The sequence below is a fragment of the Leptinotarsa decemlineata genome, unplaced genomic scaffold (genome assembly GCF_025532065.1).
Source record: "Leptinotarsa decemlineata unplaced genomic scaffold, Ldec_3_MD MMD2_tig00001393_RagTag_RagTag, whole genome shotgun sequence".
Taxonomy (NCBI): domain Eukaryota; kingdom Metazoa; phylum Arthropoda; class Insecta; order Coleoptera; family Chrysomelidae; genus Leptinotarsa; species Leptinotarsa decemlineata.
Window position 1 is genome coordinate 13,061,723 of NW_027412562.1, and position 21,661 is coordinate 13,083,383.

The following is a 21,661-nucleotide window of genomic DNA, read 5'->3' on the forward strand; positions in this document are numbered from 1 at the left end:
TATTATGAAAAACATTTTATTTTCCAAATGTCATTAACAATTATATCCTAAGAATTTGACAGGAAGTTCTATCACAAATAGAATTCGTGTTTCCCGGGTTAATTTCCAGTCTGGCATAAGTTCCAGCTACATAGCCTTTCGTCAGTCTCTCAGGATTTATAACCAGACAATCTTGAATATTCTAAAAAAATCAATTATTAATAACATAAATGATAACTCAAAGGATGTTTTATTGAAAAAAGATTTTTCTATATTTGTCTTGTTTCGGGACTATTCAAGGTCATAGTGAGTTTCGATAACATGAGTGGACGACATTTTCAGGAGTACAATATTTTGTACTCTTCAAGAACAATTCATCAAAATTTTTTTCGTTACCCTTCATTCAATACTTACTTTGATGAAATTTTTCAAATTGGATGGTAATATTAAAACATGAGGCTTGCATTCCAAGGTACCGAACTGTTCCAATAACTCATGATCTATACACATCCCTTTAAATGGAGGATATAGAGGATAAAAACTGTGCTGGTTCAAAATATGTGATGCCATACGACCCATCCTGTCGATGGGACCAGAAGGATTTTTGTCACTGAAAAACAGTTGAGTGTAATTTTCACAATTAGTAACAATAACAGGGATTTACAAATGAAATATTGTGTTACTGTTGATGATGATTCAACGTATTTGAATAGGTATTTTATAACAAAGATCCGGTATATTGATGTATACATAATCTGTTTTCAAGAGATTATATATGTTATGTCTAACATAAACAACAGCTGTCCATAAGGTGACAGGAACACCCTAATTCAGAAATTCATTATTAATAACTTCTGATACTTTTGTGATAAAGTATTTACAAATACTTTCATGAATATGATCCTGACCATGGTTCTGAAATATAGGAATAAGTCGTTGAAGTTGGAGAGGTATATAAATATGCAGCAGTTATCGGTATAAGTGAAGTTTGGAATTCAGTGTGTAGAAGACAAGAACAATGATACAGGAATATGAACAGCACAAAATGAAAATACGCAAATAAGAATTATAGCGCAAACATTCAAATGCCTAGGATCCATAATATCAAAAGATTAAAAATATAATTACAGATAAAGGAAAGGTAGAGGTTTATCAGAAGGAAGTTGCATCAATATTTATACATGGATGAAGATATTAACAGAAGGACATAGGAAGGAAACTAACGGCCACAAAAATGAGATTTATAAAGATAAAAAATAAAAATTAATTAGATAGACTTGAAAACGTCATATAGACAGAATTTAGAGATAAAATCTAAAGACGAAAAGTTAGAAGAAAACCAAATCCGTTGGTTTGGACACATTCAAAAAAGCTAAGGAAGAATGGAAGACAAAATAACAAGGTTAGAAATGTTTTTAAGGATCGAGTAGTATTTGAATGAAATATAGATTTGTATCAGAATTTTTGAAAAAATTCATAACAGTTTTAGCTATGTAAGCATAATACAGGGTGTTTCAAATTCGATCCTCATCATTGGGATCTCATAAACTATGAGATACGAAGATGGTTAAATTGGGGCAAAGTTGCGCATTTACCTGACTAACAATATGCCGTTGAGAAAGTTCTGAAATTTGAGTACACAGAAATTTCGGAAAATGGTTTTTATTTTTTCTGGCTTCATTTTTCGAAGGATTCAAAAAAAGATTGCACTTTTACATTGCCACTTTTTCCCTGCTCTATAATGGTGTTTTCAGATTTGCTACCCGACGTTTCGTCTTCCGGCCACCATCATCAACTTTATTTTTTCTCATGGGTACTACACTGGATTCTTTCTGTTTTGAATAGAACCAGATTTCATATTTTCAATAATGTATCATAAGTTATCATTCTTTTCCGAAAAATTGAAGATATTGAAAAAAATTAATTCTTATAATAGGCTTTGACTTTGATGTTTCTAAATTTGACTTTCAATTTGTTACACAAAATGACATTTTGTTATTGTACAAATCATTGAATTTTTGGCGAAAAATTTCTTTCACGGATGAAGAAAAAAAAACATGATACAAATTTATTACAAATACGATAGAAACAGTGTTAGGACATCGGAAATGTATTTAAACTTGTATCCCGAAAGACGACAACCACATCGAACTATGTTCAAGTTATTGGATCAAAATATCACCGAGTTTGGTTCATTTGAAAAGCCAAGGAAAAATACGGAGACAGAATGGACCAGGAAACTAAAGAAAATTTGATAAATGAGGTATGTATGAGGTAAGTTAAACATTGTGTTCCTTTCAATAAAAATTAATGATTTGCAGATAAACATAAACCCGGGGAAATCTACACGTCAAATTTCCTCTGAAATGAATATTTGTCATACAAGTGCTTGGAGACATCTAAAAAAAAGCAGTTTAAAATGTTACAAAATACACATATCTCAAAAATTGCACCCAGGTGATCCTGAAAGGCGATTCTAATATTGTATTTGGCTAATAAGAAGACCTGATTTTCCTCTTTTTCTGGAAAATGTAATTTGGACAGATGAAAGCACTTTTACGAATTGTGGGATATTCAATCGAAATAACAAATACATTTGGAGCATAAACAACCCCAGGCAGTTCCGTGAAATTCGATCTCAAGTGCGATTTAGTACTAACGTGTGGGCAGGAATTTACAAAGATAGAATTTTGGATCCTCATTTATTTGACGGAATTCTGAATGGAGAACCCTATCACTAGTTTTTAATGTCGATTTTCGAAGACTATTTGGATGATCTACCTTTGGCTAACTATAACATCTGGTTTCAACATGATGATGCTCCACCGCACACTACCAGGCGAGTATCTAATTACCTGACTGAAAGGTTTCATGATAAATGAATAGGGAATAATGGACCAGCAAGGTATAAAGACTAAAGGGTTATTCATACATTATTATCGGGTACACTGAAAAATAGAGTTTATGGTCAGAGGGAATATCAAAATATTGAGGACCTTCAACACAGTATTGTTAGAGAGTTCGGAAAATTGTGGAGGAGGGAAGTTGATCGTGCAGTGAATAATATTCAAAGAAGGGCACAGTTGTGTTATTATGAACAAAGCCAGCATTTTGAGCATTTGCTGTGATTTACTTTTGTCTTTACATTTTAGTTGATTATTGTTATTTGTTCAAAGTTCTATTTTCATTGAAAAGGACACAATGTCTAATTCACCTTATACACACCTCATTTATCAAATTTTGATTGTTGATTCTATCTCCGTATTTTTTCATTGGCTTTTCAAGCGAACCAAACTCGGTGAGATTTTGATCCAATAACTTGCAACATAGTTCGATGTGGTTATCGTCTTTAGGGATACAAGTTTAAATACATTTCCGATGTCCTAACACTGTTTCTATCGTATATGCAATAAATTTTTATCATATCTCTTTTTTCTTCATTCGTGAAAGCCATTTTTTGACAAAAATGCAATGACTTGTACGATAACAAAATGTCATTGAGTTGTAACAAATTGAAAGTAAAATTTAGAAACATCAAAGTCAAAGCCTATTATGATAATAATCATTTTTTTTTCAATATCCCCCATTTTTCGAAAAAGAATGATAACTTATGATACATCATCGAAAAGGTAAAATCTGGTTCTATTTAAAACAGTAAGAATCCAATGTAGCGCCCATAAGAAAAAATAAAGTTGATGATGGTGGCCGGAAGACGAAACGTCGGATAACAAATTCGAAACCAGCATTATATAACAAGAAAAAAGTGGCAATGTGGAAGTGCAATTTATTTTTGAAACCTTCGAAAAATGAAGCCAGAAAAAAAAATTTCAGGATATCTCCGGATATACTCGGAATGTCAGATCTTTCTCAACGGCATATTACACCAATTCAACCATATTCGTATCTCTCATGGTTTCCTAGATCCCAATGGTGATGATCGAATTTGAAACACCCTGTATAAACATATGTGGCACATCCCCTCATGCAAAAAAAATACCTCCCATTAAATTCCAAACCATTCCACAACATTTTCAGTCAACATCACCTAAATAATCAGACAAAAAGTTCCAAATTTTTCAAATTCACTTTCAAAACTCACTGAAAAACTTACAAGTATAATTCAAAGTTGCTAATATGCAATAATACATCTGCCGATGTAGCTCCAATGACCAGTCCATTAATATTTATCATACAAGGATCAGGCACAAATGTTAGATTATTATACCGTTCCGCAATTTTAAATGGGGGCGTAGGATAAACAGGATGATGATGGGCATCTTTTTGAGAAGAAATTATAATGACGTGAGTGTCTATTGGTTGTACAGTGCCCATGATATTCTCCACCAATCCTTCGAAAAAAGAGTCGAAAGTTTGAGTGAGGCCACCGTCGTGTATGCTGTCATGGGTTCGTTCCAGAAATGGCCCCATTAAAATCAAAATATGTGGTTGGTATTCCGACACGTAGTGTAGTAAATCGTGTAATGGTTGATATGAGAGATTATCTTGCAACGTGAAAGGGCCAGCAGCAATAACAATTTGCATTTGATCTGAAAATTAAGGAAATGTATAAGATTACAAAGTTACAATAATTTCATAAATAATGACATATATTCTTGAGGAAAAAAAGGAAGAAATTCAGGATATTCCTTATCAACTCTTTTTATAAAATGATTGGATAGTTGTTTGATTTTTTTTGAATTATAGAATAGTTCTTCAGCATTATAAAATATATTTATAAATGTTGATGGTGTGAGTTTTTTACCCATTTCTCGAAAGCTCTGTAGATATTCTAGTCTTAAATGATACTAAACATTATCTTAAGAATAGTGATCTGTACAGTTTGTTTCTTGTATCATGTTTCTAGTTCAACTGGTTCGCAGATTTCAAGTAAAGTTGATTCAAACATAAATTATTAATCAATTTTTACCCAATCGTTAGTGCCTTCACATTGACATGGTGGTGAGCATTGCATACTTCACTGATTCCGAAAGCCATGCCGGCGGAGCTTAGCTACTGGTAGGGTCTCATGGGCTGGACTGGTCGAGGAAAATAAGTTAGACCAAGAAGGGTATCTCCCCCTGCGGTATAGGAGTTACAGTGAGTCTGTGGTAACCTTTGCTTTATCTAAGAGGCAACTAAAAAGGGAACCTAAACCAGTGGTGTTATGCGACCCGTGCTGAATGATGAATAGTTTCTGGGCTTCATCAGGTATTACCAACGGAGCCTCTGGATGCCAGGCGACCTCTCAGAGCCTTACACTCATGCAGATGTCTTTCTTTTGCCCATACTCGTGGGAACTTAATGGACCACGTCTATAAATGAAACGACTTTTAGCGACTTCTCTGACTCTCAATGAGAGTAGTTCAACCCAATGTACAAAACACCAAAGGAGCTTTGACGGTCCTTACAAAGATGATGAGAAAGTTTTATATAACTCTCATACTGAAACCCTGGGCCTCAAGGGGAAAGATCACGAGATACCCGGGGGAGTTAATTTATTACCTCGGAGATCCCAAGAACATGCATAACTATCTGAAAAGAGTTGAATATACTGCCTTTATATAACTTTTGTACCAGAAATATGAAGACGCTCAAATTAAAGATTGCTGGTGAGGTAGTTGCTAAGGAATTCGTCATTGGCTCAGCGTACCTTTTTTTTAAATAGTCAGAAATCGCCACCAACTAAGGATGCGGAAGAGCTAGTAAGTGCCTACCGAGCAGACAGATCACAGCTCATAATTGGCTGTAACGCCAAAGCACACCACCTGACCTGGGGAAGTACAGATACCAGGTGAGCATTTATTACAGTTTATTATGGCAAACAATTCGGACATTTCAAACGTACGAAATAAATCAACTTTCGTTATCATGAAAAGTAGGAAGTGATACAAAATTTGAAACTATGTTGAGAAATTAAATGTATTTGCTGGGGAAACTGGTTCAAATAAACGGTACATTAACTTTGAAATCGAAAAACAAACTTTGAAGCCTATGAGGCAGACCTGGAACCTTGTTTAGATCGGATTTGTAATATGAGATTCTACAGTTACAAATAAAAGTGGTGAAAAACATAGAATGTTTCATTTCTCATTTTTCATGATGATCTCCTACCACGTAGTAACTAACGGCTGCATCAATCAGTTTATTGAAATACTACCTCTTTCATATGTCATATTGTGTAGCGATCCTGTGAATGTACTCCGAATTTTTGGAGTACAAACTGAATATGAAAATGTGTTTTTTGTATAATTCAATGTTCATATAAAAGTAGTTGTTTCGAAAGAGAATTTTCCAAAGATAGGAAGAAAGCAATTTATTTCAAAATAAACTCTTTACAAAGATCTGTAGAACATACAAAGAAGTAACTTTCAGAAACAACCTGGAAGAAAACCTCTCAAAACAACTCCCATATAACCATCGAATTACAAAATTTTTTTTTCGAAACAACTACTTTTATATGAACATCGAATTAAACAAAAAGAAACGTTTTCCCATTCAGTTTGTACTTCGAATATTCATTTGGAAAATTATTTGAAAAAATTCTATATCTCCTAAAAAATATTTCCCCCTTCAATTCAAGCAAGATTCCCATGGCTGTCATCGACGACGTGAGTAGATTTGACTTATTCGTTACATAAAGTCGTAATTTTATGAATGAATTGAGTGCTTCATCTCATAATGTTATACATATTATTGCTGAAGAGGTAATAAGAAAAGTTTCTTATTCACCGTCAAACAACGAACTTCTGAAAGCAAAGATACTAGAAGAATTGACCTGGCAACCTTGTAAAATTGAGATAAATTATAAATTACAAACTTTGACAGTTATGCTAACATAACCTCAAAATTAATTAATAATCAATGAAAAATTGTCGACATAACAAATATTTTCCACAAATTTGAGATACATCACATCCAAAATATCTCGAAATAGTGACAAATAACTAGTGGACAATGATAGGAAGCAAAGTTGGACCGGCCCGTAAGTCTCTGGACATCCATAAAGATATTAAAAAAATTTAGAATATCTCATGGACTTTCAAGTTGAAGACCTCCAGAAGTCAATGAGATATGGACATAAATTGGATATTCAGTAAATATTCATCGGATATAATTTATATTTATAAGGCTTAGTTTGAAAAATTTGTCTCTCACTACCAATTAGTTTATCATTTAGATTCATGAGAGCATATCAAACAGATCCACACTAAATAGTATCTAAGGGCATTTTTAGTACTTTTTGAAAAAATAAGATAATGGTGTTACACCGTCGTCGCCGACGCAACCAAATTTTTTTTTTCAAACCTCGTTTGATATGCGTTATGCGGATAAATATAATTTCAAAAACAAAATGTATTCAAAACTCACTTCAGTTTATTCCAATAAATGTTCGAAATGTTCACATTCTCTTCCTGATCGACAAACCCAAATGAGTTTTCATTTGATGTTACGTTTCGCCATGATGAGGTACTTCCTTGACTAGATAATTATCCAAATTGGTGGATAGGCAACTGTGATCCCCTAGTTCACCTGATATAACACCTCCAAATATTTATGTGCGATGCATAACATTCAACTGTACCAGACCCAACCGCAATTCATTACAGAATTCGTGAATATAAAAAGAGGTTCTTGCAACAAAATTACACCAGAAACATTTGATAATATAAGAAATTAATGCTACTTCATTATTATCAGGAAGTGAAAACATGCACTTGAATACATTTTGTTTGAAATTATAATCATCGAACGAACATAAAACTAAAACTGTTCAGATCCGATTTGGTAAAATAAAAAAGTGCCGGATAGAGAATTGAAGATCCCATTTACTCAAAAGGTAAAACTGGAACTTCTGGCCTAGAATAAATCCAAAATAAGCATTTTTCCCAAAAACCAGAAATGCAATAATCTTCTCAAACTTTTCACCAACCAAGTTGACGTCTTCAGGGAAGGAAGAAAACTAACTCATCACTCTAAAATTGGCTCTATTTATATTTACCAGGTTGCTCTTTCACTTTCTGATACAATAGTTTCAGATAGAAATTTGCAGAATTTTTTTTCGGGAAAGTTCCCGCAAATTTTTACAGTGATTCACAAAATAGAATACAATGGGCTGTTTGGATTGGGACCTTTGTTGCATGTTTTGTTTTGTGATATCAAATTTCTAGCCTGATATTTTTTTAGGAAAGTGTTTATAGAAAATAAAATGGTAACACAAAAAGGAAATGAATTATGATCTCAGATGGATCAAGATACCGCATCTACATCTAATCCTATGAATCAAACAGAGATGGACAAATCCCTAATAGTATTTGTAAGACAAAACACAACCATTTGGGATAGAAATTGTAATACTTATCCAAACAAACATGTGAAGAGTCAACTGTGGGATAGTATAGCAGCTAGGCTGAATTTGAAAACAAATGCTTGTATGTTGCGGTGGAAAGCATTGAGAGAAAAATATATTAGGCAAAGAGTCAAATTTCAACATGAAGGAGAAAAATGGGAACTCCTTGATGAGCTAAGTTTTTTAGGTAAGTTAAAAACAACTTTCACTGACCTCTGGAAAATGTTAAATGTTTCGATAAAAAAATTGATTTCATTATTAGCATATTATGCCTTTCACCATACAGAGGAATTTATGAATTTTCATTTTGTTTTAAAGTATATTGTATCATATAGTATTCAGTTACATCCATTTCAACCATTAACGCCTCATTTCTAACTAGTCTAATAAATTTGTGTGATATCAATATTTTCCATTCCATCAAGTGAATTTCTAGATGAATAAATTACTCCTAGTCTATTTAGTTTTGAAAATGCTTTGACCTACAAGTAATCGTATTTCAGATAAAGTAATACAATACAGAAAAAAACAAAGTGACGATACCCATTACCAAAAAACGAATTCCGAAATTATCCGAAATAATTCACCCCCAAGCATGACCACGCAACAAGCCACATCACACCTTCTGGAACGTAAAAACAATTTCTCACAAATTACATTGAATTATGAAACCGAAGATGAAAGTTCATTGAATGAATCAAATGACTTTGGAGTAAAGGAAGAAAGTATGGCTATAGAAGTGGCTGACAGTTCTTGTTATTCCAATACTACAAGGAAACGATTATCTAGTACTCATAGTGAGGCTGCATCAGAAAAAAGAGAGAAAACGGATGATACTGTTCGGAATCCCAAATCACCTGAGGATTTGTTTGGAGATCTTGTGGCTGCCATGTTAACCAGGAAACCTGAGAAGGACAGGAATTTTTATATGATCGAAATCATGAGAGTATTATCAAAGTGATGAATATATTTATTACTTATTTATTTATTCATGTTTATCATAATAAAATATATTTTCAAAAGCATGGTTCCAATAATATCACTACTAATTTTTACATGTTTTATTCAAAAAGCGATGACTGACTTATCTGGAAAAATAAGTTTTCAAAAATATTCGGATACTGATGAAAAATGAGACAAGAAATAAACAAAGTAACTTAAATGAGAAATAAATAGTTCTGCGACATCAAGTTTACTATAATATCAAAAATGTTGGATTCACCACCAAAACTCACCAAGTCATTTGTAAAACTATTGAATAATTTGCATAAATTGATAATTCCGTCAATTATTGAATTACCCAGAGATGTTTCATAATTTTTCGGAAATGATTTTCAGGTTGAGTGAAAAAACATCTCCACTGTATTTCATTCATTATAGGATTTTTTTGCCATATACAAGCATATTTATCATACGATTTTTACGTTTAGATTTAGTTTATTTTAATTTATTTTAGTACTGCACTAGAGAATATCTATATTGAAACGATTGTCAATATGTAGTCTCGTTTACTAATAAATAATGTCCTTTTCTTAGTCTTTTGCCCACAATTTGTAAACTTTTAGGACTAAGACCAGTAAGACGTCAATAATGCGCATACCCTACAGGTATTTATTTTTCAACTTATCAATTAAATGGCCTACAGGATGCATGGAATATTCCTGGTGTGATTTGACCTTTTCTCCATGAAAAATGTTTTGCCAAAAAATCTCGAACTACGGCACTCTTGATAAAGAAATAATAAAAGATACAGCAACTCACGATTGAAAGGTGGCGAGTTCAGATATTCGACCAGATATTTTTCTCGAGGGGAATTCATCTAGTTGAAGTTGGGATGGTTCTGTAATGTTACACGGCTAATGGACTGTTTATAATCATGATGCTCCCTATGTATAGTCTATACGAAGTCAATCCGAACATTGAAATAAAAGACGAATGTACCGGGTCTGATAAATTTACTAGTTAATACCATATAGAACCTTCCACGTAGAAATAATGATTAGACCTCGTAAATTATACCACGCCGCCCATGCCATACAACGAAACTGCCGACGTTCGGTAACTATTTAGTTTTTATGCTATTCGAGTTGACTTCGTATGGACTATAGCTCGGGGAGTTATCAATATTCCCTATTCAGAACACGAGTCTAATGGCCAAAGCAGTTGATGCCATTGAGATCTCAAAAAAAATAAAAGATACAATAAATGTCAGCACTTCATTCATAGAGGTGCAGAGTACACAAAAGACACACAACTTGACAATGTTTAATTGGCACTTCAATTTTCAATGTTGTTTATATTTGGATATGAATTGATATTAGGTGAAAGACTTTTTTTACATCGTGGTCCTAAATTAAAGATCTTGACAAAATAATGTGCGACATATTTCGATTAACAGCTGATGATAATTTTTTTGATTCTATAGATAAGGTTTTATAATTTTTAATAGGTTTTATCCTTAAGGGTAGAATATTAAAAATTTTAGATGGTGTGTAAGTTAAAAAGCAATGACAAATATTTTTATTGAATTTTGGAGTGGGTAGCACTTCGTTTGTTGTACTTCTAGTAATATTAACTGTGGGAACATCATTGAGAAATATTTTGTTTTTGAATGCATACATACATAAACTATGAAAGTATAATTTTCGAATATTACTAAGATCTTCTGAATATACAAGATTAGTGTGATATGTTCTTTTTTTCTTCAAGATTATTTTCAAAATATAGTTCTGTATTACATTCAGTTTTTGCTGAAATTCTTATACATTGCTCCCCACACCAGAATACCATAACGAAAAAGTGATTCAGCTAGAGATTTGTACATTAATATGAGTTTATTTTTCGATAGAAACTTTCGTAGCTGGTAAAGTTTATATATTTGCTTCCTCACATTTTTTGTTAGATAGTCAATATGATAGTTCCATTTTAAATTATTGTCAATAATTATGTCCAAATACTTCACCTCGTTTATTTCTTTGATTTCCTCTCTCATACCTGAAACTTTATTAGAGATATTTGGTTTATTATTATGCAAAATGAGTCTTTAAGAGCCACATTTGTTGAAATTGGCAAATCGCCCAATTACGTTTCAATTGGAAACAAGTCTTAATTCTATAGTTCAAAATTATGCTGTATAAGTTGACCACTCTTAAAATTTTTCAAGACAGACTAAAATGGAGAAAAGGGCTGGGTTGTATAAATCATCCCTAAACTGATCAGCCTTAAAATTTCTTAATTCAACTACAGAGACTAAAATGGAGACAAATACTATATTATTATAGGTCAGCCTTATTTATAATTTAACGGAAGTCCTTCATAATGTTGAGTAAAATATACATATACAATAAATAATAAGATGGCTAAAAGTTATACAAATATACCTACAAGTCAATCATTCCAGTTTTTGAGAAAAATTTTGAACCCCTGCAATGACACAAAATTATTCGAATCAGTACTGAATTCGTTGTACACAGTTTACATCCTCGTAATAGGACTATTTTGAGCATAGTTGGTGGTATGGTGCAATTCCATGCCAAAAAGCCTGAAATGCTTAGTTCTAATGAAAGTGTTAAAATTCAATAGACTCGGTAGTTGTTTTGCCTTGACCAATCCATCCACCAGTTTGTGTCAAAATATTAGATTGTTGTTATGTCAGCGCGTTTCTAGAGTAAGGATATTGACAGTATTGAGCAACCCAGAGTAATCAGAGTTCAAACTATTAACCCTTTCAAGGGTATCCTTGTGTACATTACAGACTAGTGACATACAATCCCGAACAAAAAAAAATCAGTAAATGTTAAAATTTCGCGGGCTACGTACATTCAATTCATTTTTTATGTGGGAAAAGTTAGAAGTGTTTACGTTTTCGACGATTTTCTGTTATCGAAAAAAATGGATCAAAGAATTTCCATCAAATTTTGTGTGAAAAATGAAATCAAGTGCTCAAAAACACTGGAAATGTTCACAGTAGTACACGGTGATTTTACTCTTGAGTTAGAAAAATGTTTATTAGTGGTACAAGAAGGTCAAAAAGATGTGAATGACGACGCTCGCCCTGGATGCCCCAGTACATCAACAATTGATGAAATTGTTGAGAAAGTGAAGAAAATTATTATGGAGAATCGTCAAATCACTATTAGAGAAGTTGCTAGAGGCAGGTGGCAGCAAAGTTCGTTCCAAAATTCCGCTGAATTTTTACCAAAAAAAAACCGTCGCATGAGTATCGATCAGGAATTGTTGAATGACATCAACGGCAATGTCATAACTGGTGACGAATCATGGGTATAGGGTATGACATCGAAACCAAAGTCCAAGTGTCTCAATAGAAGAGCCCAGGAGAGCCAAGACCGAAAAAAGCAAGCCAAGTTCGATTAAATGTCAATCAAGTTTTCCTGTTTTCTTTGAGTACCGTGGCGTAGTACATCAGGAGTTCATGCCACATGGTCGTACGGTCAATAAGGAGTATTATCTTGAAGTTATACGAAGAAAACGTCCAGTATTGTGGAAAAAAAATTCATAACATCATTATAGATAATATATGATGATTTGAAAAAACTAGGTATGTCAAAACAAAGAAAACATTATTAGCTGCACAAATTGCTAGTTTCCATTCATCCAGAAATTATGAGCTACATGTGTGTCAAGATCTGATATATGGAGAACTCATAGTTTCTTATGACACCGGTAAACACCTATTGCTTTTTATTTAATACATACCAGTCTTCAGAGGAAATTCTTCAGGTAAATTCAATGTTGCGCCTGTGAAAATTTTTTCGGCAATAAATGTGCTGGAATTTACATTGTTTCCTTGGATAGCTACTACTTGACCAGGAAAAAGAGAATATTTTTGTAGTTTATTTATATTCAAGGTTGTAGTATTACACAAGTTTGTTTCTTGAGAACCTTCTAGAAGAACAGATTGGACATTTATTTTACCATCTGAATCTGAAACTATTCTGCCGTATGTTGTCATTTCTCCCTAAGAAATTTAAATGTAACGAATTTCGGTTCAGTAGAGAAATTTTGACACTTACCAATTGAGTTCTTAATAGACCCTCAGAAAGACTTAGACCGTGTGTTTCCAAAATTGCGTGTCCTAGATTGTAGGTGATATTATCAAGACACTTCGATTTCTTTCCCATAACTTCGTACATATATTTAACATCTGATGTTAGACTGTGTTCATTTTGATTTTTAACTGATAAAGTAAGGTCGGATTCTCTTTTATATTTTGCCGACTGTGAACCATAGTAGCATTGTACCGATCTTGAGTCTGACCTCTGAGAATATTTTTCTGATGTACTAAAAGAAAAGTGAAAATTAAATATAGAAAGATACGTAACACACACATTTCGTTAACTATATTAGCATTTTAAGATGATTATAACTAAATCAATTTATGTATCACGAGGAGAAATGACAAAAAAAATATATATAGATATGCATAAAAGGATTTACAAAATTTTGACAATAGACACACACACACTGGGTCACAGATACAACTTTAAAGTATCACTGGATATACTGGATATGAAGCCATGAGCAACTCTTTGGAAGTCGACACCATCATTGTTAATGAGCCAGATAAACCTACCCTACATTTCATAGGAAAAACTTTCAACGTAGTATATTAGAATGTTGAAGGAATTGGAAATTCCATCCTTTTATGCGTCGATCACGTCGCACACGTCTCTTTCCCACTCACTACCGTAAGTACGTCCCCTAGGGAATACGTAATAGAACTCTTGTATCTGATCTACTGAATTGCACAGCGTAAAATGAAATTTAATTGATGAAAAATGGGATATTATTTTGTATGAATGAACATTGAAAAAAAACAGCTCATGTCAAGTCCAATCATATTTTATGAAATGGCCAAATTTTTCAGTAGAAACGAATGCTTCAGGTGAACTGTACAAAACAAGGCATTACTTATGACAAAATACAGTATCTCACATGCAGAACAGTATCAATGACGAAAAATCTCAAATGGAACAAGCACTTAGATACTGTTACAATTTCCTGGAAGATTTTCACTATACAACGCAATACAATAGCGTTCACAAGTGGGAATGTTGAATAACTAGAATTTGCAACTATTTCATACTTTCATATCCTCCTATTAAGTATTGACCCGTTCTACACAATTTGCATATAACTTTCCTTAACTAACATAAGGTTAAGTAAGCCTGGACACCTCCCCTTATGACGACGCCATCTATGGGTTTGACAGAAGAATCAAGTCAGGAATATCAATGATATATCTTTATCATTGCAAAATCAAGCTTCGACATCGACCAAAGAACAGGATTTGTCTTTCATTGGATCTTCGTACGGGAAAATGTATGTGTATACTTTTACTCAGGCTTGTTCTTTAGGGACAGTTGAGTTCAACAATGGTTTCGCCTAGCATCTCTGATGGTACCCATGAAAGTTCGAAATACCTATGTCTGTTTTTGTATCACGAATGATTGAAAGAATTGAACACTTTTGTAAGATCAATAAATCATATCAATGGTACTAACCAGGTAATGGAGAAAGGAAGATGAAAATTCTGACAGAAGTCTTCTGTGGAATCAACAGAAAACTGAGACCCTAATTCATTTCATTATTAATCATAATTTAATAATAATAACAACCTTTTTCTTTTTACTGAAAAAATATTTAAGAGCACTGAAACAGAGAATTTATATATGATGTACATCCAATTATACTTACATTGCCGGGCTGTTAACATAGCTATCTGACAGATTTTTTGCTACAGGAGTCTTTGGAGTTTGCTTATTCTGTACAGAAGTATGTGAGATATTACGATTGCTCTGGAACAAATAGAGACGAATGAAAAACCAATATTCACATACGTATTTTATCCCGATTAAGAAGATGAAAACAAAAAAGCATGTCGAATTGTGGCACTCATTCAAATTGTATATGAAATATATTCTGAATTCAACAATATGAAGTTATTTTAGGATTTACATTTCCCAATCTGATTCCGTATCATAGATTTGGTACGCACACTCGTCAGCTTTTTCGTTGCCCATATTACCTGAGTGTCCTGGCACCCAGTATATGGTCAATCTATTCGTATCCACCAGTTTCCTCAGTTCCTCACGGCCGTTCCAGACCAGTCTCGATGCCACTTTTAGGTTATTCAGTGCTCCTAGTGCAGCTTGGCTGTCTGTAAAAATATCGATCCGCTTATTTTGTTGAGGCTTCAAATTAATGTTCCTTGCACATTGCAAAATTACATACACTTCAAACTGTAAGACTGATTTGTATTAATTTGTTTTCAATCCACCTGTTTTCTAAGTGTTACTGCCGAGCATGTTCTCGGAATGACTGTTCAAGTTTCACTCTTCGAGGTCTAAGACTTTAACGGCGTTTCCAGTCTGAATTGGCCCACTCTTGCTTCCCCATTGCTACAAGATGTAAACGAGGAAGATTCAAGAGTATATTTAATGCAGATGTTGGGGAGGTTTCAATTGCTCCAGTTATTCCCAAACATGAAAGTTTTTGCCCCTTGCTCAGTTTGTTAATAGCGATACTTACTTAGTTTCATCTTTGATCATCAGACCATAGACGCATGTTATCATTGGTATAACCATGTAGAGCCAATACATCATGTCTGGTTTCAGCATCCATGTCTTTCTATAGGTGCGTAATAATAAATCACTAGGGTTCGTTTCTCCTACCACGTAGTAACAGCTACATCCATCAATTTATCAATAAATGTTATTGGTTGGATTCTTCGCATCATTAGAGATATATTAAAAAAGTCCACAGTAGCAAATTTTAAAACTAATACATGATTTGATGCCCGCACATCCGCAACTTATGGTCTGATTATATTTCTGCAGAAATATGGTAATTTTTATAGCTCCTGATCTTTATTAGGCTTGTTGAATTTGTCATACCGTGTGGCAAAAAGTTAACTATACATCATAGCTATCTCGGTAATGGTAGAAGATACGATGTTGGTTGCAAGAAATATAATGAAGTATAATAGCAACAGCAGAGCAGAAATATTAAAATCAATGATTTAAATTTTTTCCATTATTTCGAGAATGACTCACGATAGTCAGGATTTCTGAATATAACTCCATTGCATTTTAATTTTTTCGTCTAATTACACCAACATCGTATCTTATACCATAAGCGGGATAGCAACAGTGTGCAATTAATTTTTGTCACAGGATATATATGAAAAATAATTTGATATTTTGACTTACCTTCAACATTCCTCATCAATTGAACACCATTATAAGCTTCTACATCCATTTAAACTTTCAATGTAAAAAACTAGATCGAATTAGTAGACATTAACCTGAATTAGTATGAGTTTATTAGAAAAATTGATCTTTGAAGAATGTAAAGAGTTGCTGAATATGATTTTTCTCAATGAAAACGGCTTCGAAAAATATGTAGATCTCATACAGATTTCATTCACTTACAAATTGAAAAAGAAGAAAGAAAGGTGGTTTTGGCTGTCTACTTCATCTTAATTCAAAAAATGTGGGAATCTTCCAAAAAAAGGAATGAAGAAAGCAATTAGTTTGAAAATGAACTCTTTACAAAGATGTGTAGATCATGCATAGAAAAACTTTCAGACGGAAACTGGAAAATGAAGCCCTCTCAAAAAACTGCTTTTATTCAACATTGAATTACATGAAAGAAAAAATACTTTCAAAACTATTTTCTCTATGAAAATTGATTAGACGGAAATTAGATTTGTGTTGATGGTATGGACTGTGAATTTAGGATCACAATACTAAATAACGAAAAACCAATTTATTGAAAAGTTAGTATTCTTAAATTCAAATTTACAAGGATTATTTGTTCATTTTTCATATTCTTGAGAAATAAATTTTGAAGAAAGTTCCAAGTTCTCTTTAAATGAGACTTAGAAACAGGTCATTTAAGTTTTAAAAATGAACACACCCTTGAATCTTGTTTCGTAATTAATTTTAAAGTATACCATAAGGAAGTCAATCTATTTTTCACATATGCTTTGAATAAATTAAAGAATGTAAAATTTCTGTTTTTACTTCATGGAAACTATCTTCTCTGAGAATTACCAAAAATTTACATATGTCAATGGCTACAGGTTTTCTTAGAAATATTTTCATTGAAATAGTTGACTTTGGAAAATTATTTGAAGTACCTATCAAATAAAATTCTTATACCTCAATGATTATTTATCTCGAGTTTTCTTCCTGTAATTTATCAATAAACTTTTCTCCAATATAAAAATTATCCAATAGGATATCACTCACTAAATTTAAACACAAGAAATAAGAAAAAAAATTTCCTGATTTCTATTGAGAGTTTAACTTGTAACTTTACTAAGATGAGACATTCATTTATATTCCCCCTTAGTAAAAAAAACAATCAATTCCTCAATACAATTTATTCCAGACATAAACTGCTGCACATTCAGCAAAGATAAAAATACAATATGCATAAACACCTAAATAAATGAACATGTGTTAAAGATGATCTGACTTCTCAAGGTATACAAATATTTACATCTTCATGCATTTGGAAAAAATTGTAATATATGAAAATATTGTTTTTACCACAATCTCACTTAACAAAATCTAATACATTTTGGATGCCAAACAATGTGTTATTCAAAGATAATAAACCCCCAAAACTTGAGGAGCAGAATATGCCAAGTCAACGAGAGCCAGATTTTTTTTCAATAAGGGGACGTCATGACTCACAAAATATGATTGTGAGTTTATTCCTCTCCTTCCTTTCATCTCTCAGGCTAACCCTCATATTTTCAATAACTAGTGACACACTGGAAAAATCTTTGAAAGCCTTAAAGTATTTTATAATGGAGATAATTTTTCCAGATTGTATTTTATGCGATTCCAATACTAGTTATTCCTAACACTAACACTCTTCTCTAAGCTCCATTCACCAAGTTAGTGACATCAGAAGAACTATACTTACTTCATCGTAGTTTGAGAACAATGTTATAATGCTGCTGTACAGGAAGAGTCCTAAAATTGGATTCGTTCCATATCAGAGGTTCTCATTTTACCTTTCATTGATTGTTCAATGACCAAAATTTTTGATAGTAAATCAAATGTTTCATTAATTCAAAAATAGATTACATTTAACCTGGTTGAACAGAAATTATTCTTTGTGCAAGGAATAATGAAACTGCTTAAGATACTGGTGGAATAAACCAAGGCAAGACAAATTAAATTAGTACATTAGTTTCTGAAAATATGTTCAGTAGCTCATAGGAAACATGGTACGAAATGTTACAAATAAATAATCAGAAGTGATCTAAAATTTTGAAATGGATATTACCATCATCAGAAAAGTAGCTATTCATGACAAAACTTTCCCTCTGACAGAAATTAATTCATCATTCATTTTCTTTAACATTTCATCATTACAAAATCAAATAACGACCATGATCAAAAACTTGAATTTTCAAAACGACTGGCTCAAAAAATGAAATATCCAACTGAAGTACTCATTTGTTTGGGTTTAATAGTCCTAAATACACCCAAGGACATTTATAGTTGCATGACCAAATAACACAGGATACCATTGTATGGAAAAGTAGACATGGAGATATGAGTTTTGAAGAGATCAAGGGTTGAATAAAGGCTGGTATTAGCAAAATAGAGGGTGACACTTTTAAGAGGATTCAATTTGAAATCTAAATGTGAGAATTAGTAATTTGCTGCTATTTGATGAAAATCTTTGAAAACTTATTCGAACAAAACCGCGAGATTTTTAGTTCACAAACTGGAACACATGTTCACTTTAAAATAGCTTCTTCAGGCATTTTCTACATACATATAAAAACACGCCTAAGGAAGCTATTATATAGCTATTATATTATATTCTCTAGTAATTTTGACATAAACTTGTTACAATATCTTGAATGAATCTTAATCGTAATAAGTTAACTCTTTGAAATAATGCATTTTGAATTTACCTGGTAAACAAAGATGAAAATATCATGAAACCAAAACAAAACTTATACATACAAAATTTAAATATTAACTATATAAATCTCTTGTTGTGTTTCAAATGTACACAATGTGATAGTTTCTTATTCGAAGAATCCATAATCCAAGTCTGAATTTCATTTCTGGAGTAATAATAAACCACAGGTTGTAGAAGCCCCCATAGACGAGTATGGATCTAGTCACGATTCAAAATTTTCGTGGACCAGCACCACACGCGCCAATACAGGAATCTAGAAGTCTTCAGTAATTGCTTCTTCTATGAAAGTTGTTTTTCCAGTGATGTAGGTATGAAATTTTCTTAATGAGTGTGGATCTAGTCACGAATACAAAAACCGTGAGACTAGACCCCCACCCACTTAGAACATTTCAACTTTCTAGATCTCCTCCGATTTAGATATATAAGGGATGGAATACATTCAAAGAAAAAAAATTATAAAATATCAATGTAAAACTATTTTGAGCATCCACAGAGTTTCTGTCAGATACAAACAAGAAGAGATCATCCAAAATCATGAATACATACATATATGAATCACTTTCAATCTCAGATCAAAATTCTTGTGATGATATAAAAACAAGTGTTTCTATCATAAATTCTGGGTTCAGTTGAGATTGAGAGCAATTCATGTAACTGAAATTTTATATCTTTTCATTTCTTTTGCGAAGAAATGAAATGTCAAGAATATATTTCAGTTTTCCTGAGTGTTCATTTACAAAATGGAAAAGTGGTTTATAATTCAATACTGTTAGAAGAAAGTAATCTTTCATTTTGTATTTGAAAAAAACATCTGTCTGATCTCCAAATTTTCTGGAGTTTTCATTTAATTTTTTCTTCCATTCTTTGTAAGTTTCCTATTATTAATATTTGAATAGAGGTAGAAACAAAAAAGCCACTCAAGATTTTTTTAACAAATAATTAGTGAAATCACTGACGCTACATTGGAATTTTGTTCAATTTGCTGACCAAACAAAAAAATCAACGAACCGCCCCACGAAAACAAAGAGATCTTACAAATACTAATATTTTTAACTATAATTAAATTGTTAGGGTAACAACAGAGGTTAACGCTGTTTAACCTTGTGAATAATTTGGTCTACAAAGTACAAACAAAATCTCAGTTAAAGGTTGTTTACACTTACTTTGTTCCCCTCGATCGCGAAACAAGAAACTAGACTTATCACACCACTCAAATATCAAATCAGACCGCGAAATGATTCAACAGGTTGCAAAAAAGCCGGCGACTATTTTTGCATGAGATTAATGAATCCGATCAAATAAAAGCTGAACGACGCACACCAACAAAAGCCAAGCGTCTTCTACATATTCAACAATGGCCGCTGAAGGATAAAATAGCCTTGAAGTTTCTCAGAAAACTTTTAAGTATTGTGCGCAAGTGCCACAACTCGACAAACGTCCTATTCGCTATCTCTTTCTGATCAATGATAACGGGTTGCCAGAACGAGATAATGTAGACAATTTTCGATGATCATTGAAGCGAGACGAGAAAGGCATAAAAAATGGTGGTAAAACTTTTGTAAATCATAAGCCAACGTTCCTAACGTCCGTTTTTGACCGCAGGCAATAAACTGATTTTTTGTGACACTCACCTTCGGTGTTAACTCCAAATAGGAACTGACCACCGCATCATCTCTATGTAATGTCATTAAGGAAATATGTTGGAATAAATGAAAATAAGTACAAATTAGCTATGAAAGGATACAAATCGCCGGTAATTTTATGGGGATTATGTTTTGGGGTTAACAAACTTTGTCGAGAGAAAACTTGGTCTTTATTCTTCTGAAATTCTTTCCGTTCCATTTTGTCCAAATGTTCAATGGTTGGAAGTGCTCCATTCAAATTTGAAGCCGTATATGCATACCACTGATCACAAAAATCTTCTGCCACAATATTATAAGTCAAGCACATTTCCAGACCTAAATGGAAAATACCGTTTGAATGGGATTTTTAGACTTTAAATATACTACTTACATTTATTGAGAACTGCATCACTTGCGTTAATGTTTAGTTCCTGAAAACAAGCAGCAATTTCTTCCTTGCTCGCCATATCAGCAGCGATGTTATGAGTAGATAAACACAAACACACAAGTAGAAACACCACGCAATTTTACTTTAGGCACTTTCCTTTCTCATAAATTTTGGCGCTAACTTACAGAGTAATATCTAACCAAACTTCCCGAACCAAACCACCTTACTTCAAACTAATCACATGGCCAATAACGTTATGAGTTATCTCTCTCAGAAATCATGATTTGAAAAGAGATTCAACTTGAAGTTGAAATGCATTTTGGAAGTGACTAATATTCCGACGCACTA

General features: G+C 32.8%; 2 protein-coding genes across 4 annotated transcripts; one reads left to right on the plus strand and one right to left on the minus strand.

Annotated features, from left to right (window-relative positions):
- On the minus strand, positions 1–21,578 carry DNApol-alpha73 (DNA polymerase alpha subunit B). The gene is made up of 9 exons (XM_023168040.2): positions 21,317–21,578; positions 21,048–21,261; positions 20,935–20,977; positions 15,044–15,144; positions 13,360–13,627; positions 13,043–13,304; positions 4,091–4,526; positions 394–589; positions 1–181 (listed from the first exon to the last, which is right to left on the minus strand). The coding sequence occupies exons 1-9, from the start codon at positions 21,390–21,392 to the stop codon at positions 41–43; spliced, it is 1,737 nt and encodes a 578-aa protein (XP_023023808.2). The 5' UTR covers positions 21,393–21,578; the 3' UTR covers positions 1–40.
- LOC111511960 (uncharacterized) lies at positions 4,816–9,349 on the plus strand. 3 transcript variants are annotated; one of them, XM_074176025.1, is made up of 3 exons: positions 4,816–5,770; positions 8,164–8,513; positions 8,830–9,349. In XM_074176025.1, the coding sequence occupies exons 2-3, from the start codon at positions 8,222–8,224 to the stop codon at positions 9,285–9,287; spliced, it is 750 nt and encodes a 249-aa protein (XP_074032126.1). In that variant the 5' UTR covers positions 4,816–5,770; positions 8,164–8,221; the 3' UTR covers positions 9,288–9,349. The 3 variants fall into 3 exon arrangements, with proteins under 3 accessions (XP_074032126.1, XP_023023809.2, XP_074032125.1); XM_023168041.2 differs by lacking the exon at positions 4,816–5,770 and adding an exon at positions 6,767–6,961; XM_074176024.1 differs by lacking the exon at positions 4,816–5,770 and adding an exon at positions 7,054–7,072.
- Positions 21,579–21,661: the final 83 nt, after the last annotated feature.

Bases quoted from the DNA above. Each gene is read 5' to 3' on its own strand.
- LOC111511960 (XM_074176025.1), top strand. From the start codon at position 8,222: ATGGATCAAGATACCGCATCTACATCTAATCCTATGAATCAAACAGAG. The intron at 8,514-8,829 runs GTAAGTTAAAAA...ATCGTATTTCAG, and splicing joins TGATGAGCTAAGTTTTTTAG to ATAAAGTAATACAATACAGA.
- DNApol-alpha73 (XM_023168040.2), bottom strand. From the start codon at position 21,392: ATGGCGAGCAAGGAAGAAATTGCTGCTTGTTTTCAGGAACTAAACATT. The intron at 21,262-21,316 runs GTAAGTAGTATA...TTTTCCATTTAG, and splicing joins TGATGCAGTTCTCAATAAAT to GTCTGGAAATGTGCTTGACT. The intron at 4,527-13,042 runs GTATGTATTAAA...CTTAATTTTCAG, and splicing joins AGAATTTCCTCTGAAGACTG to ATCAAATGCAAATTGTTATT.